Source organism: Myxocyprinus asiaticus, chromosome 5, assembly GCF_019703515.2.
Source record: "Myxocyprinus asiaticus isolate MX2 ecotype Aquarium Trade chromosome 5, UBuf_Myxa_2, whole genome shotgun sequence".
NCBI classification, from domain to species: Eukaryota; Metazoa; Chordata; class Actinopteri; order Cypriniformes; family Catostomidae; genus Myxocyprinus; species Myxocyprinus asiaticus.
The window spans coordinates 40,410,156-40,428,147 of NC_059348.1; the positions used below are offsets into that span (position 1 = coordinate 40,410,156).

General features: G+C 38.7%; 1 protein-coding gene across 6 annotated transcripts in view; it reads right to left on the reverse strand.

The window, feature by feature from the left end:
- Positions 1 to 17,992, reverse strand: part of myo9b (myosin IXb) — a 59,424-nt gene that overhangs the window by 30,625 nt on the left and 10,807 nt on the right. For 5 of the 6 annotated variants that reach the window (XR_007897278.1, XM_051698476.1, XM_051698475.1 and 2 more), the window contains exons 3-17: positions 11,618 to 11,712; positions 11,016 to 11,078; positions 10,650 to 10,749; positions 10,225 to 10,325; positions 6,953 to 7,076; positions 6,212 to 6,301; positions 5,887 to 6,003; positions 5,424 to 5,558; positions 5,207 to 5,328; positions 4,764 to 4,905; positions 4,435 to 4,630; positions 1,506 to 1,572; positions 1,274 to 1,366; positions 723 to 830; positions 499 to 538 (exon numbers count right to left, since the gene is read on the reverse strand). Coding sequence is in view for 5 of the 6 variants with exons in the window: in XM_051698476.1 (XP_051554436.1) it covers positions 499 to 538; positions 723 to 830; positions 1,274 to 1,366; positions 1,506 to 1,572; positions 4,435 to 4,630; positions 4,764 to 4,905; positions 5,207 to 5,328; positions 5,424 to 5,558; positions 5,887 to 6,003; positions 6,212 to 6,301; positions 6,953 to 7,076; positions 10,225 to 10,325; positions 10,650 to 10,749; positions 11,016 to 11,078; positions 11,618 to 11,712 (1,593 nt within the window). In the remaining variant the exon portion in view is untranslated. The remainder of the gene's footprint in view (positions 1 to 498; positions 539 to 722; positions 831 to 1,273; positions 1,367 to 1,505; positions 1,573 to 4,434; positions 4,631 to 4,763; positions 4,906 to 5,206; positions 5,329 to 5,423; positions 5,559 to 5,886; positions 6,004 to 6,211; positions 6,302 to 6,952; positions 7,077 to 10,224; positions 10,326 to 10,649; positions 10,750 to 11,015; positions 11,079 to 11,617; positions 11,713 to 17,992) is intronic. The other variant, XM_051698477.1, reaches the window with a different exon arrangement.

Consider the following 17,992-nt stretch of genomic DNA (forward strand, 5'->3'; position numbering starts at 1 on the left):
GGACTCAGAACACAAATTGGGCCTGTGATAATGTGTTTCACTCTCCCATATCGCGGCCCCCTTCGGCATATCGTGGCACTATTTATCGAGGCCCATTTTGGCATATCTGTGGCCCTGTTTCGCGGCTGGCCCACTGGGAAAAGTCCCGGTTCTCCCGATGGCCAGTCCGCCTCTGTTCTGAAATCTAGATAAAAGTAATAATACACAATGAGTAGTTATGTCCAAACATTTGACGGGTAGTGTAAATTCATGGGATTTGTTCGGCTTTTGTTTTGCTTGTTAAATCTGATCTTAAAGTAACAGCACACCCCTTCTCAACAAGCAGCACATTTTGAGTTATCATTCACATTTGAAGCACAAAAAGGGTTGTGCCAGTTTAATACTGTTTTAAGTTATACCAAAGCTTAATACCAAGTCTGAGCAATCATAAATACTGTAGTGATGCTTGCTTTAGCAAGCACCACTAAAACAACAAGGATTAATGCTTCATTGGTTTACCTTAGGAATTAGCTGCTTGTGTCTGTTTGGCCTGTTCTTCCTAGAGAGGGGCAAGATTAAAGTAGTAAATAAAAAAAGCACTTGGTTAATCTGAGTAGAATAGCAAAGAGCACAATTTTCCATGAGCTTTTTCCAAATTAAACAGCACATAACAAGCACAAGCTGAAACAGAAAGCAGTGGTGTAGCCACAGAGAGATGCTGACAGAACATGTGGCCCACTCACTGAGAGAATATACGGGACTTCCTCATAGAAACTGTGGACAGACGCAACTTGAGAGGAACTTCACCACCATACTGCTTAATGGTGTGGATGACTTTGGCATGCAATTCCCTGATTCACCCCATCCCCGAATGCAGAAATGTTTAGAGAGGATATACATATACTATAAACATTATAAAATAAAGAGATTGAATAAATTATGACATAAATTTCATTTTTGAGTGATCTATCCCTTTAAACCAGCCTTAAGTGGTCAGCTGGTCTCCCAATCCAGCAAAGTTGGTTAAACTGGTCTGTTTTGCTGTGTTTAGAGGGGTTTTGGGCACTTGTCATCTGGCCAGGCTGGGAGAGCATCTACACCTTAGGTTGGTTTAAGGAGGTCTTTTCAGCAGGATAATCAGTGAAATCACCCATTCACAAATAAAAAAGAAACCTGTTAGACTGTTTATTCACAGGAAGAAATCATCATTAAATAGAGAATAACCCAAAGATACAATTTATGTAGTGCAAACAAAGGTCCTCAATCAATGGTTTGACAATCAAGGTGAACTTGCTTCTTATTTTCAAATGAAGCAAAGATGTCCTCAAATGCTTCAAGTGGTCCCTCTTCAGACCGATCAAAGGAAAAGTCAATCATAGATATCTGTCTGCAGAGACCAAAAAGCAATTATCAGCAACTATAGCCATTTTTTGTGAATCAAATTTCAAACAACGCTTTTATTAGACATATATCCATAGTTCCATTAAGAAGCCATACTTCTAGAGGAACTGATCCAGTCCACTTACCTCTTTACCACAGTGCTGGGACTCTTCAGTTCTCCCAGAGAGCGTCTGGAGTAGCGCCTGACCTGATCTGATGTGGAAAAAACAACAACTATCAGTGATCTTACACATCAAAATCAGTGATTATCCACCTCTACAAGCTTTAAAGGAATAGTTTACCCATAAATTCAAATTCTGTTATTCATTTACTTACTCTTATGTTGTTCCAAACCCGTTTGCTGATCGTCCGATACCGGTAAAAGTGTTGTTGTATTTTTCCTTAATCAGTTTAGAATGTCTATAGCTCACTATGTGAAACTGATTGGAAGTACTCTTATGTGTGAAGAAATAGAAACCTCTAACTACACATTATTTCATTACAAAATATAAAAAATAAAAATAAAATAAAAAATAAAAAAAACATTTACATAAAAAAATGTTTAGCCTATAAAAAAACTTCAAAGTTAACTAATCTACTGGACAGTGCAGCAGAAAATTAACAGTTATTCCAGTAAAAGTCTTCAAGAGAAAGAAGCTAGTTCTCATTTTGTTGTATCTTGTATCTGCTAGTCCAATTTTTTATCACACATCTATTATTTGGAACCCAGCCAACTTACCAATTATTACTAAATACTAGAATGTTATTATACAAGAGTAATATATTTCAGTCATAATTTCTTATTACCATTTTAAAAGATAATTTCTCTGGCTTTTATTTTGGCAGAACACTCCAGGAAGACATTTGAGTGGATCTATAGGCTAGTTCACAGTAGTTTAATTTGCTTCTCATTCAACATCTGGTGAGATATTCAATTGGTAAAACTCTCCAAGCATGTTATAAGCAAACCGAACTATACAGCATCTACATCTGAGATGTAGTTTGTGTGTAGTGCTCACATGTTGCGTGCCCTATGAGAGCTGAAAACAGCAGAGCATCATGAGCCCCGCATGTGCTATGAATGTGTGACACAACAGAGCACTGCTTATTCTGCGCATGCAGACTATATACACTATATTGCCAAAAGTATTCGCTCACCCATCCAAATAATTGAATTCAGGTGTTCCAATCACTTCCATGGCCACAGGTGTATAAAATGAAGCACCAAGGCATGCAGACTGCTTCTACAAACATTTGTGAAAGAATGGGCCACTCTCAGGGGCTCAGTGAATTCCAGCGTGGTACTGTGATAGGATGCCAGCTGTGCAACAAGTCCAGTCGTGAAATTTCCTCGCTACTAAATATTCCACAGTCAACTGTCAGTGGTATTATAACAAAGTGGAAGCAATTGGGAATGACAGCAACTCAGCCACGAAGTGGTAGACCACGTAAAATGACAGAGCGGGGTCAGCAGATGCTGAGGCGCATAGTGCGCAGAGGTCGCCAACTTTCTGCAGAGTCAATCGCTACAGACCTCCAAAGTTCATGTGGCCTTCAGATTAGCTCAAGAACAGTGCGTAGAGAGCTTCATGGAATGGGTTTCCATGGCCGAGCAGCTGCATCCAAGCCATACATCACCAAGTGCAATGCAAAGCGTCGGATGCAGTGGTGTAAAGCACGCCGCCACTGGATTCTAGAGCAGTGGAGACGCATTCTCTGGAGTGACGAATCACGCTTCTCCATCTGGCAATCTGATGGACGAGTCTGGGTTTGGCGGTTGCCAGGAGAACGGTACTTGTCTGACTGCATTGTGCCAACTGTGAAGTTTGGTGGAGGAGGGATTATGGTGTGGGGTTGTTTTTCAGGAGCTGGGCTTGGCCCCTTAGTTCCAGTGAAAGGAATTCTGAATGCTTCAGCATACCAAGAGATTTTGGACAATTCCATGCTCCCAACTTTGTGGGAACAGTTTGGGGATGGCCCCTTCCTGTTCCAACATGACTGCGCACCAGTGCACAAAGCAAGGTCCATAAAGACATGGATGAGCGAGTTTGGTGTGGAAGAACTTGACTGGCCTTCACAGAGTCCTGACCTCAACCCGATAGAGCACCTTTGGGATGAATTTGAGCGAAGACTGTGAGCCAGGCCTTCTCGTCCAACATCAGTGTCTGACCTCACAAATGCGCTTCTGGAAGAATGGTCAAAAATTCCCATAAACACACTCCTAAACCTTGTGGAAAGCCTTCCCAGAACAGTTGAAGCTGTTATAGCTGCAAAGGGTGGGCCGACGTCATATTAAACCCTATGGATTAAGAATGGGATGTCACTTAAGTTCATATGCGTCTAAAGGCAGATGAGCGAATACTTTTGGCAATATAGTGTATATTTGCCATTCCCAAAAATATTTTATGTCTTCAAAAGACTTTGAATGAAATCCTCAAGTCATATGGACTACTTTAATGGTGCTTTAATGTTTATGTCATTTTTTGAGCTAGACGGTAACAACCATAACTAACACGTGGTATTGGATTTGGATCAGTCTCATCTGACCGATACCCGATTTTATTAAAAACGACAGTATCAGAGCCAGTACGATCCAGGTATCAGATAAGTGCATCATTAAATTTAAGTCATTATTCTCAGATAATATTCCACTCCAGTGAGCTGGATCAGACTGAATGATTAGCTCATAAATCAGACTGATCTGTTTCTCAAGTTCATCTCACTGACTAATTGATCTGGTTGCAGCTAATGGTTAATAACTCATTGTAGGGGAAGATTATCTGTGAATTCTGCCTTAATTTTCTGTCTGTTACTCACAAAAAGCCATTGTATGGTTTCAGAAGACCTGGAATACAGTTTATAAGTCATATGTTCTACTTTTATGGTGCTTCTTTTGGTGTTTACTGTCATATTTAAAGCTTAACCCAATCAAATGCCATTGTATGGAAAATACCTGCATTATGATTCTTCAAAATATATGTTTTTTGTTTGACAGAATAAAGACATATGGCATTTTGGGCATATGGGTTTGGAACAATATGAGGGTAATATCGTTTTTGATAGTATAGATGTTACCTGGATGCTTTTCTGCCCAACGTCGGCCAGCCTCGTTGAACACAGCCAGTGTGCGTATAGTGGCCCTGAGGATTCCCCATCTGAACACAGCCACTGGATTAGCCCCGATTAGCTGCCTCAGGTAACTGCACTCACTACTATGCAGCAACGCAACAATATCCGGCCTCATGTGGTCTGTGTTCTTCTCCCTGAAGTCCTTTAGAGCAGAAACATCACAAAAGCTGATCAATATTGCTTTCCCACCATAGTCAGCTCTATTCACTTCACAACTGCACTCTGAATGTTTGTCTAGAGGCATAAGAGTTCTGTTTCAGGGTCTGTTCCTTTACCTTTATCTGGTATTTGACCTTGCCAGCAAAATGCTGAATAACAAAAGCAGGCTCCCGCACTGGAGTCTGCACAAAGAATGGATTGTCCTGATGCTGCTGCTTAAACTTCTCCAGTAGAGTGCTATCTGTGGCATGAGGGAAACTAGAGAGGACAAAACACAGAATGTTTCTGCCAGTGACAACAAGAAACAGCATAAGAAATAGACGGTGTACATAATTAAAATAATGTAACAGTCAATAGTTTTGATTTAGCCTGTAATAGAAGACAGAGGCTGCTCCTGCAGCTCCACTAGTACAGCAAGGCTCTAGCAATGCCCAGGTCATGGGTTTGAATCCCGATGAATACACACACTCATAAAATGCACACCTTGATGCGCTGCAAGTCGCTTTTTATAAAAGCACCTACCAAATAAACTATACGGTCTGAGTAAATAGACACTCACTTGCTCTCCTCATCAAGCAGATAAAAGAGTCCAGTGGGTTTCTTGCTAAAGAGACTGATGCAGCCAATGTTGTCTGGACAGTCAACAGTATGCCATGTAATGCCCTCTGCCATGTACTCCTCCTAAAACATAATGCATGCTTGAGTAGACATGTGCAAAATTACAGACATCAATCAAATTCAGCGCACATCGATTCAGGTACACTGCCATGACTTACTTGTTCGAGTGTAAATATGCGCTGATTGCAGTAATACTGTAGTTGCTCATTAGCATAATTAATGCAGAACTGTTCGAAGCTGTTTGTCTTGAAATCTTCAAATCCAAATATGTCCAGGACTCCAATGGATAAGCACTGTGAAGAGGAGAATATTTTATATTAAAATTATTTTAGTCTGCCACTTGGCACCAAAAATCACAAAAAAAATTGACTTAATCAGTATGTGTTTCTTGTTTCCCAGTAAAAATGTAAACATCCGTAAAACAAGATTAACTGGCAGATTTTCTCACTTGTTTCAGGAATAAAGCTCACAATTTTTTTTTTTATTTCTTATTTCCTAGCAGCTTTTTTTTTTTTTTTTAAAGTGCTTGTATTCAGGATTTTAAAGTTGAATATTCCGTAACAAGAATATTTTATTATGCTACTTTGTTTATTAACTCCTTATTGGTGATTAGCTGCATACCGGGACAGACTCCTCCAAGTCTCTCTTGTTGAGTAGAGCGTGATTTATTCGTAGAACAATCCAGTCGAACAGGGCACTGTAAAGAGATTTGGCCATAGAGTCTCTAGCAGTGATGGCCTTAAAACAAGGGTTTAAACATAAAGTCAGCAGATTTTCAGAGCACAGATATTTAGAAAAACAAATGTAGTGGAAAGGGAGGCAACATGTTTTAAGGGATCTCGTTGAACAGCAGAGTTCACACGTTAATTATGACAGATGATGCACTTAAATTACTGAATGGCACATAGTAGAAATGCACCATGTAATGCATAAAAGATGAAAATACCTCATTGAGGCTGTAAGGCAGGATCAGCGTGTCATTAGCAGTCATTGCTTTCCTTGTAGTCAGTGCTTCCACAAGCAGCTCTACTTTAACCTGAAATTGCCAACCAATAATAAAATGACAAATGTTACAGTAATAAAGACAGCATTTCATCATAGGATGATCTACTCGTTAATTGTTATTAAACTGTCCCATACTAGAGGTCGACCAATAGTGGATTTTGCCGATACTGATTCCAGTACACATTCCTTTAGGATTTTTGACTAGGGTATTTTTAGGGTATAAATACCATTGTTTTATATGTGACTTGCCTTCTTTGGAGTAAATTAGCTTATTAGGAAACAAATATGTGATTGCCAATGCCAACAAATATGGCATCCTGTTTATGGTTAGCAGCTGATCATCCAATCGTTCACAATATATTACATTAAAACCTAAAATGATTCCCCGATTCGGTTTCATTTCACACAAAAGGATGTTGTTAGTAATGATAATGGTATTTTTGTGCCATATAGTGGTGGTGACCTAATAAATCAACATACATCACTGAACAACATTTCAAAAGAATTGGGGGCCAAGTTTACTGTTAAGTGTTATGCTATTTAAAGCATGTCAAATATTTTCCATTTCTGTATATGGTGCAGCACAATGAAAGAGAGTCTACAGAAAATGTAATGAACAGGAGGAACATGAGTTTGTTTCCTATGGTGAAGCTGTATAGAACTATAAAGTATCCACTGGTACCTTGAGAAGATCAGAGAGAGCTGAGAGGACATGATCTGGCCCCACTTTTAGTCCCTCCCCAACATCTTTTGGCTCATATGTCACATTCCCCAGGTATAGAATGGCAGAGAGCACAGAGAAAATCCTGAAAAACATCATCAACCCCTTGAACCACAACATATTCAAATATACAGCTCTGTGCAAAAGTCTTAGGCACATTAGATGTTTCACAATTTTATATCTTCAGCTTTAGTGTGTCAATAGGAAATATACATTTTAGATTTTCAATCATTCCTTTTGCAAATAGAATAAAATAGATGTAGGAGTCCTGCAACAGATGGTATGGTATGGCCACAACCTCAAAATGCAATGTGGTATTACCCAATGGAAGCAACTGAGACCTGTGGCCTAAATACATAGAAATGTTGTCAACTCTTTATAAAAAATAAAATAAAAAAAAATAAAAAATTCACTATCATCAGTTTTAATTAATCCATTTGTGTTGGGACAACATAAATATTTGTGTTGATATTAACTGAAACCGCCGTGATTTTCAGATCACAGCATGCTTTGCATGAAACTGGATGGCGATAGTAAATGGTGAAATTACGTGTTATTTTATGTGTTTTTGAATTTCTTTTGTTCATAAAACTAAACCATGGCTTGTTGGAGCTACTCAACACCGTTGTGTGGAACCACTTGCCATTGCTTAAGTAAATCCAACTTAAAGTGAAAATTCTACAAGAAGCTTGGAACAACCTATCTGAAAAACTGTGTGCATGTGTACCTAGGAAATTTTTTGCTGTTTTAAAGGCATAAGGTGATCACACCAATGATTTACTGTACTTTGTATGAAGTTAATTGATAACTAAAAATTAATCATGGCATTATTTTTGAAAACATCCTCACTATATAAAATTTTTCACAACTCCCCAAAACGTATAGGGCATAGCATTGGAAAATATACAACCAATACATCAATAAAAACCATGGTAATTAGGGCTGAATCGATTAGTTGACGTTATCGACAACGTCAACAATAAAAAATTGTTGACAAAAATTGATGTTGTCGAATTGTCATTTGATCTCATTTAACGAAACATGACATCACATTAAACTCTAATGATGATGCACGAGAGCAGCACTGCGGTTCACACCTGACTGAGGAGAGGAGAATTACACAGCTCACAGTCCAGATGCACTCTAAACTTTCCAAACAGCTTCAGGTGATGTAGATCGCAAATTATGAGGGAATTATAATGCAAAAATACAAAATAAGTAAATACAGAAGCACTCTCATTGTGGAATATGCGGAGCCAGAGCTCTTTCAAGGAAACAGCCCAGCGTTACATCTTAAATGCAGTTATATTATTTTATTATTTATTATTTGACCTTTATTAAAGGTCAAATAATACAGAATCAGATCATGTAAACAACTTCAAACTCCGAAACTGGCATTTCTCTGTGCCGTCAGCGCCACTTCTATAAGTTGCGCGAAGTGTCCCGATCTAAGGGGGAGAGATTAAAACTGCAGCCCGCTGATGGACACTGTCGCGGGGACGCTCATCCCTCGAGGGCGCATGCTTAATGCAGCTAGATTATAACGTGATGGCTTGCGACTTATTGAATCATAATATATGTCACTGTGCATTTCTTATTGTGAGAAAATTGGCAATACGCAGCTTTATTAATAAGAGAGAGTTTGTTTTTTTGTGAGTTAAAGATGGATTGAAGTGAACAAAAAGGTGAGAGAGGGTAGTCTTCGCCCCATTATACACAGCAACAAAATACGTATTTGATTTGTTTTTGTTTTGGCTTGTTTTCCAGTATAAATATCTAAAACTCCTTTAAAACAACATACATTTTCTTTAGCAGCTATACTGCAGAAGAATTTTTTCCTTTAAAAAAAGATGCATTCACCTGAGAAGTAGCATAGAAGATGTTTAGACTTGCTTTTAGAGAACAGATCTTGAATATAAGTATATTTTGTCTTTACTGCACTCGCAGAAGTATAACCAAGTGAAAAAAAAAAACACTTGTATACAAAATACACTTATATTTAAGATACATTCTCTTAAAGCAAGTCTAAATATCTTATATGTTGCTTCTCAAGTAAATGTATCTTGTTTTAAGGATTTTTAGACAATTTTAAAATGGAAAACAAGACGTGAACACTTGATAACGATATGATTTTTTTGCAGTGAATTTCTTTACTGAATTAAACTTAATAAAAAGTATTTTTTTCCCTTTAATTCAGTGAATGTCTTTTAGAAGTATTTTTAAAAGATGATTTTGTCCTCTTTATTGTTATTAAGCACGTTTAATGCAATCTTTTAAGTCGGCGCACAAGCTGAATAATTGGTTAAGAGCTAATGATTAATCGTTGCAATAAATCACTGAATAGTCGAATAATCATTCTAATAATCATTAGATTAATCAATTATCAAAATAATCGTTAGTTGCAGCCCTAATGGTAATACCATGTTACATGTCCACAAGGACATAGTAGTACCATTTAACATTTGGGTACTTTTTTTTTTTTTATAAGTGTAGCAAAGTCAATTGACTTATATGAGAATACATCTTGAATAACTGTTCAACTTCCTACTTTGTTCAAATAATTATGTTTTTAGTATTTTACAAATACTCATTGGTTATCAGATTTCTTTAAAGAGAACATTCAAAGAACAATCGCTGTTCCTAGGATGACAGCTTAAAATGATGTAAAAATAGATTTTCCATTTTGCAATAATACTGTACTTTGTCAATGAAAGTCTTGATGCATTTTTCCCTCCGTGACATGCACAGGCTTGTACAGGAGCAGAATTCTTCATTAATTAGTCACGCATGCAGTTGTTAAATTTTCAGCAATGCATCTGTTTCTCTTCAAAACAGACCTAATTAGATCTCAATAGCAAATCTAATTTACAATGAAGTACTGTGTATTTTATGTGTATCCTGTATTCCTATACATGGTCATGTATTGTTAAAGTACAGTTCAGAATAAAAGTAATGGTTTAATCGGGCTAACGGACAGTGTTAGATTAAACAAACAGAGGAATGTTTTGATAGCGCCACAGAGCTACTGTGATGCACTTTTTGGTAAAATCACTCTATAAATGACTTACTTATAGTTGACTCTGCATATAAAGCTGGAGTACAAGAAAATGACACTCATGAGCTTTTAAGCCGCAGATGGAAAGTAAAACCATATGTTACTATCCTTGATTTAATGTTTTAAATATGATTTTACTTTAAAATGTTGTTCAAACATTCTTCTTCATTGCACTCACTGTTTTTTGGTAGGAGGTAGAAAACCGACCATCTCCATGGCCTGATGAAGCCTCTTGAACTCATGTTTCATCTCTGCTTGATCCTCCAAAAATGGGTTTTCCTGTGAGAGGTAGAAGGATGGTAGAAGAGCTCAGTGGTGACATAAAGAAAGAAAAGAGAGCTATAAAACTAACATGAATAGAACAGTCCAGATATTGTGGTCTTGGAGAAAATTGATCACTATGGGTTTTTTTTAGGGCAAACATCTGAAAAGCTAATGCAAACATCATTTGCTCTCCATTTAAAGTTACATATGGGCAATCTGGCATTGCATATAGGCACAAAATGCTATTAGGTAATTGGAGAGCATTATGAATACTCATCAAAACTTAAATGTCTTCATCAAGGATTGTTGATTCTCTGTGAAGGTTGTCCAGACAGTTACTTGTTTAAGGTAGTGGAAGTCTTCAGGCAGCAGGAGCTTGAATTCATCTCTCTCCTCTTCTGAGGCTCCAATCAATAGATAGTAAAAAACATGATAATTCCTGCAGGCCAGACATCAAGCAAACATGTGAGTCAGTATATTGGGGTTAATTTTTCATTCAGCTAGCCATTTGTTTTGCTGAACTGTGTCAGAGAAACATACAAGACTAAGATGCACTGTCATAACAAATCTAACTTCTGAAATATTGAGAGATTCTTTGAAAAAAGAAATATTCCACTGACCGAAAGTTAAGTTATTCATCCACAAGTTGGTGTGGAGTTGGTTGGTAAATGTGATATATATAAGTATATATATATTTTTTTTTACCTTTCAGTTTTTCCTCTGGACACCAGACGGCATTTCTCTAGTAGGTACTTCTCAACAACAGCCCTGGAACCATATATTACATTCAGCAAACAGTATCGAGAATTTCAGTTCTGGCATTTGATTTTTAACTCATTAAAATTTTGCCTTTAATAATAATAATAATAATAATAATAATAATAATTGACCTGCCAATAATATTTATAAGAGAAGCGAGTTAGTATAGGAAACGATGGGGAGAATGGGAGGGAGGATGGTATTGGGAAACATTACAAGATGGATTTGAACCTGTATCACCCATTAGAGCACCACAGCTCAATGTGTCAGAGCATGTGCGCTTACCACTAAACCACGCCTCTGACCAGTTTCCAGCAATATTAATAAAATACTGGGCAAAATCTTTGATATGAGGCCAGTCTCCATACTCTGCACATGGCAAACCTTTCTTTTAATAATACATAAACAATTGCCTTGTAAGATACAATGTGTGGGTGTTACATTGGCATGATGTTCATAAAAAGATCCTCATCTCTTGTGTGACTCATAAGCAGTCATGGGAGTTCTGCTGTGTGACGTAGGATGTGTTGAGCGCACAGATTACTCACCCTCTCACAACACCACTCTCCAGATAATTCACTTGAATGAACTTCCCAAAGCGGCTCGAGTTGTTGTTATAGGCTGTTTTAGCATTGCCAAAGGCCTGAGATGCAGAAGAGGAATGCATCAGATAAAAATTGCACATTGCATTGGAAGTCACAGAAAAATGAAAATATTCTGACAAAACATAGATATGGTGTTCATGAATGCCAACAGACAACTGCTATGAGTTGAAGAAGGCAACTGATCAACTGATTAAATGATACCTGAAACTCAACTTAGATATAGTCTTATAAACTAGAAGCTTGTCGGTAACACTTTACAATAAGGTTCCATTTGTTAACATTAGTTAACAACATTAGTTAACCTGAACTAACAATGAGAAATACTTTTACAGCATTTATTGATCTTTGTTAATTTTAGAAAATGTTACAAAAACACAATTGTTTATTCATAGTGCATTAACTATTGTTAACATATACAACTTTTGAATTTAAAATTAACATTAACTTTGAAATTAACATTAACCAAGATTAATAAATGCTGTAAAAGTATTTCTCATTGTTAGTTCAGGTTAACTAATGTTGTTAACTAATGTTAACAAATGGAACCTTATTGTAAAGTGTTACCAGCCAATCAAACACACACTGGAACTGAAACTAAAGCCAACACAGTTTGATGTTGCTGATGTTACTGGCATTAAGTCAGTCATTATTAGTAGTTGCTCAAATCACAGCAAGTACGTTGTCATTGACAGACTGTTTGCAAAAAAAAAAAGAAAAAAAAAAAAAAAAGTAGCTTTTATGGGCAGTGGAAAACAATTTTAATACTCACATCATCGTTTATAGGCATCATTAACAAATACAAATCTAACTATAAGGGACTTTTGTCTCTTAATTTATTATGTAATTATTTAGTTAAAGCCGATAAGTGTAATTTTTTCAAAGTTAAAATACTTTCTCCTATATTACCTTAATCGGAATCAGCTATATTGCCAAGTATGCTTACACATACAAGGAATTTGTCCTGGTGACAGGAGCTTCCAGTGTACAACAATACAAAAACAGTACAAAAACAGCAGCAAGTCATAGATAATAATAAAAAATAATTATACACATACGTACACACACACACACACACACACACACACACACACACACACACACACATACGTAGTGCAAATCTAATACAAATCTGTTATGAACATTGCAAAAGTTTTGTTTCTCAGAGGAATGAAATGGCAGAAGAAGTTGGATATGTTGGATAAATATAAAAAAGGCTAAACCGTGTATTACACATACAGTAGTTATTGCTCAATGGGGCAATTTAACTGTTCATGAAATGGATAGCCTGAGGGAAAAAATTTTTCCTGTGCCTGACGGTTCTGGTGCTCAGAGCTTTGAAGCGTCGGCCAGAAGGCAACAGTTCAAAAAGGTAATGGGCAGGGTGAGTGGGGTCCAGAGTGATTTTTCCAGCCTTTTTCCTCACTCTGGAAGTGTATAGTTCTTGAAGGGGTGGCAGGGGGCAACCAATAATCCTCTCAGCAATCCGAACTGTCCTTTGTAGTCTTCTGATGTCTGATTTTGTAGCTGAACCAAACCAGACAGTTCCTGAAGTGCAGAGGACAGACTCAATGACTGCTGAGTAGAACTGTATCAGCAGCGCCTGTGGCAGGTTGAACTTCCTCAGCTGGCGAAGGAAGTACACCCTCTGCTGGGCCTTTTTCACAATGGAGTCAATGTGTGTCTCCCACTTCAGGTCCTGTGAGATGGTAGTGCCCAGCAACTTGAATGACTCCACTGCTGCCACAGTGCTGTTTAGAATGGTGAGGGGGGGGTCAGTGTTGGGGTATTCCTCCTAAAGTCCATAACCATCTCCACCGTTTTGAGCATGTTCAGCTCAAGGTTGTTTTGACTGCACCAGACAGCCAGCTGTTCAAACTCCCTTCCGAATGCAGACTCATCGTCATCTCGGATGAGGCCGATGACAGTGGTGTCGTCTGCAAACTTCAGGAGCTTGACAGAGAGGTCCTTGGTGATGCAGTCATTGGTGTAGAGGGAGAAGAGTAGTGGGGAGAGCACACATCCCTGGGGGGCACTAGTGCTGATTGTACAGGTGCTGGAAGTGAGTTTCCCCTGTCTCAAAAGCTGCTGCCTGTCTGTCAGAAAGCTGGTAATCCACTGACAGATAGACATGGGAACAGAGAGTTGGTGTAATTTATTCTGGAGTATAGCTGGGATGATGGTGTTGAAAGCCGAACTGAAGTCCACAAAAAGGATCCTTGCATATGTCCCTGAAGGGGAAGGGTCCAGTGATGTTCTTCAGGTGGACCAACATCAGTCTCTCAAATGATTTCATGACCACAGATGTCAGGGCAACAGGTCTGTAGTCATTAAGTTCTGTGATTTTTGGTTTCTTTGGGACAGGAATAATGATTGAGCGTTTGAAGCAGCATGGGACTTCACACTGCTCCAGTGATCTATTGAAGATCTGTGTGAAGATGGGGGCCAGCTGGTTAGCACAGGATCGAAGATACGCTGGCGAGACGCCATCTGGGCCTGAAGTTTTCCTCATCTTTTTTTTCCGAAAGACCCGGCTCACATCATCTTCACAGATCTTAAGTGCAGGTTGAGTAGCAGGAGGGGGGGAGGAGGGGGGTTGCAGGAGGTGTTGGTGTTTGTGTGAAGTGAAGGTCAGAGTGGGTGTGGGGTGTGAGATTGGGCCTTTCAAATCTGCAGTAGAACACATTCAGGTCATCAGCCAGTTGTTGGTCCACCACAGGGTTGGGGGTAGGAGTCCTGTAATTTGCAAGTTGTTTCATGCCACTCCACACTGATGCAGGGTCGTTAGCTGAAAACTTGTTTTTCAGCTTCTCAGAGTATCTTCTTTTAGCCACTCTGATTTCCTTGTTCAGTGTGTTCCTGGCCTGATTGTGCAAGACTTTATCCCCACCCCTGTAAGCATCCTCTTTGGCCTGACGAAGCTGCTTGAGCTCTGCTGTAAACCACGGTTTATCGTTGTTGAACTTTAAATAAGTCCCAGTAGGAATGCACATATCCTCACAGAAACTGATTTGATATGATGTAACAGTATCTGTGAGCTCATCCAGATTGGTGACTGCAGCCTCAAAAACACTCCAATCCGTGCAATGGAAGCAGGCTTGTAGTTCCCGCTCTGCTTCATTGGTCCATCTCTTTACAGTCCTTACTACTGGCTTGGTTGATTTTAATTTCTGCCTGTAGGTCGGAAGAAGATGAACCAGAGAGTGATCAGAGGGTCCCAAAGCTGCTCTAGGGACAGTGCGATATGCATCCTTTATTGTTGTGTAGCAATGATCCAGTATGTTCCTGTCTCTGGTGGGGCATGTTATGTGCTGTTTGTATTTGGGCAGTTCACGTGTGAGATTTGCTTTGTTAAAATCCCCAAGAATAATAATAACTGAGTCCAGGTATTGTTGTTCTGTGTCTGTGATTTGATCAGTCAGCTGTTGCAGCGCTGTGTTCACACACGCATTTGGCACGATATACACACTCACCAGAATAAACAAGGAAAACTCCTGTGGCGAGTAGAACGGCTTACAGTTAATAATGAGAGCTTCCAAATTAGGACAGCACATCCTCTTTACTGTTGTTACATCTGTACACCAACTTTCATTGATGTAAAAGCATGTTCCACCGCCTCTCGTTTTCCCCGTTAACTCTGCGATGCGATCCGCTCTGAACAGCTGAAAGCCCGGCAGATGTAACACACTGTCCGGAATGGCTTCACTCAGCCAGGTTTCTGTGAAGCACAAGGCAGCAGTGTTTGAAAAGTCCTTGTTTGTGCGGTTGAGGAGATGTAGTTCGTTCATTTTGTTAGGAAGAGAGCAGAGATTCGCTAGATGAATACTCGGCAGCGCTGTTCGAAAGCCACGCCGACAGAGTCTGACCAGAGTTTTACTGCTCGTCTCCCTTGCCTAGCGCGTTTAAACTACACAACCGCACCTCCGACTAAAATGTCCAGCAAAACATCCGAATATTCAAAAACTGGGAAAAGGTTGTCTGGTATATGCTGCTGAATGTTCAGCAGTTTGTCCCTGGTAAAACTGACTGGAAAAATATTACTAAACACAGGACAAACAAACAAAAACAACAAAAGAACTGAAGAGCTACACACTGAGGCGGCCATCCGTGGCACCATCATGGTACATCTATAATTAATGTGCAGAGACAACAATATGTAACCCATTTGTTGGCTAATTTCCCCAAACATTTCAAGACATTGCTCTGGTTGTTTGAGCAGCCTAACATGATGACATTTTTCAACCAATGGTGTGGATTTCGGGGCTATCTGTTAGGAGGAAGTGTTTGGGAAACCTGTTGTTTGGAAACAATTCAAAGACACTATTTTTTGCTGTTCCATTTTGTGCCACTAGTGGCTCAGAAATTACACACTCCAGCTTTAAAAACGTTCTTTTCTGCAGAAGGACTCTAAAGGCGGTCGCACACCGGACGAGAAGCGCCACGCCGCATCGCGGCTAGGACACGGCACAGGTATCAAACACGGGGCGAGTTGCACTTCGTGGCGCAGCAGAAATTTGAGCAGCCTCCGAAGTCGTAGCTGGGTGCTGCGTACCTTCATTGAAAACAGTTGTTTCGAATTTTAGAACGCGCCATGTCGTCCGTCAGACGCGTCCGCTGTGCGACCCCCTTCAGCGAACATGTAAAAACAGGCTTGCACGTTGCTCCCTATTGATTCTCAATATGTTTATACTTTACAATCTACCTTTACCAAAATTCCTGCTGTAAAGATGTTTTTGTCTTTGTTTTAAGCAAATATCTTTCATGTCTTCCATGTTCCAGTGTAGGAAAATAAATACTGAAGAGAAACATAATTTTTGGGATTGTTCATACAAGAATTAAAACTTTCTTTCTTCCATGGAACACAAAAGAAGATGTTAGGCAGTAAGTCTCAGTCACCATTCTCTTTCATTGCATCTTCTTTTTTTCCAAACAATAACAGTGAATGTTGATTGAGGCAAAGATTTTGCCTAACATCTATAACATCAGGTAAGTCATATGGTTTGGAACAACATGAGGGTAAGTAAATGACAGAATTGTCATTTTTGGGTGAACTATGCCTTAAAGAGTAGCCAGGTGTGCTTTCCCACAGAGTTCTTTTTTAAAAAAAATTATCTCCTTTTAACTCGAGAAGTGAAACCAGAGGGACAAAGGTCACAGCCACACTCCTAAATGCTGTAACAGTGCAATAAGTCACAAAACTATCAAATGAAACTGAAAACCTAATGACAAAAGCAGAATGTTAGAACTTCAAAGTTCAACGGCATGCGAGCATGAACATCCAGTGCAAGTGCAAAGCATTCTTATCAAGCCTTTGACAGGTGTGACACACTTTTGTGTGGTTCCTCATAAACATCTGTTAAGTACTGTTTTCACCAGTAACTAACTAGAAATTTTACTTAAGAAAAATGTGTGATTCATTCATGTTCATAGCACAAACAGTACAAGATGAGTTATATGCCAAAGTGTAATACTTTATGTTAGGGGTTTAGAACAATATAACTGGAACCTTCAAAATTCTACCTCCGATAATTTTGTTATGCAAATGGACTGATATAACAGGGTTAACCTGTAAATATCATACCCTACGTGGACTGTTACGAACTTCAAGGCTTTTAGAGTTTCAGGATAAGTACAAATGACTAAATGGGACAAATGGACTGGTAATGGATATCTAATGATGAACTTTCATCTTCACTGGGGGAAAGCTGTACACTTCCATTATCTGTACAAGAGCTAAGCTCTCTATTTCAAAACAAAAGAAACAATAATTGAGGAGGTGGAGTCTCTGGTAATGATGCATAACAAATACAGAGAGTGTAAATAATACTACCAGACAAACAATATACATAATACAAAAGCCCATTTAAAATCATGAAGGAGAATACAGGAACATGTGTTTTTTTATTCATTTAAACTAAAAGAGAGAAAAGGGTATTATAGAAACTAATAATATGAAGCAATACTTACCAAAAGGTATCATTGTACTACCATTTAGGCTAGTATTTTTTGACATGGTACCACCATGGTGTTCTTTAAAGTAACTTGGAGAACCATAGAAATACCAAATTATCAGCATTACAATTTCAGTACAAGGTTGAAAAAACATCAGAATCAGAATGAGCTTTATTGCCAAGTGTGCTCATGTACACAAGGAAGGAGAAACAAGCAAGTGCACAAAGAACATTACAGTGAGACAGAATATAAAATATAGAATATAAACAATGTAACAGTATAAAAAGACATACACAAAAAAATAGGACATAAAATAGAATGACGTATGTACATGTACAAGTGGTAATATGGGTGTGGTGTAGGGGTATG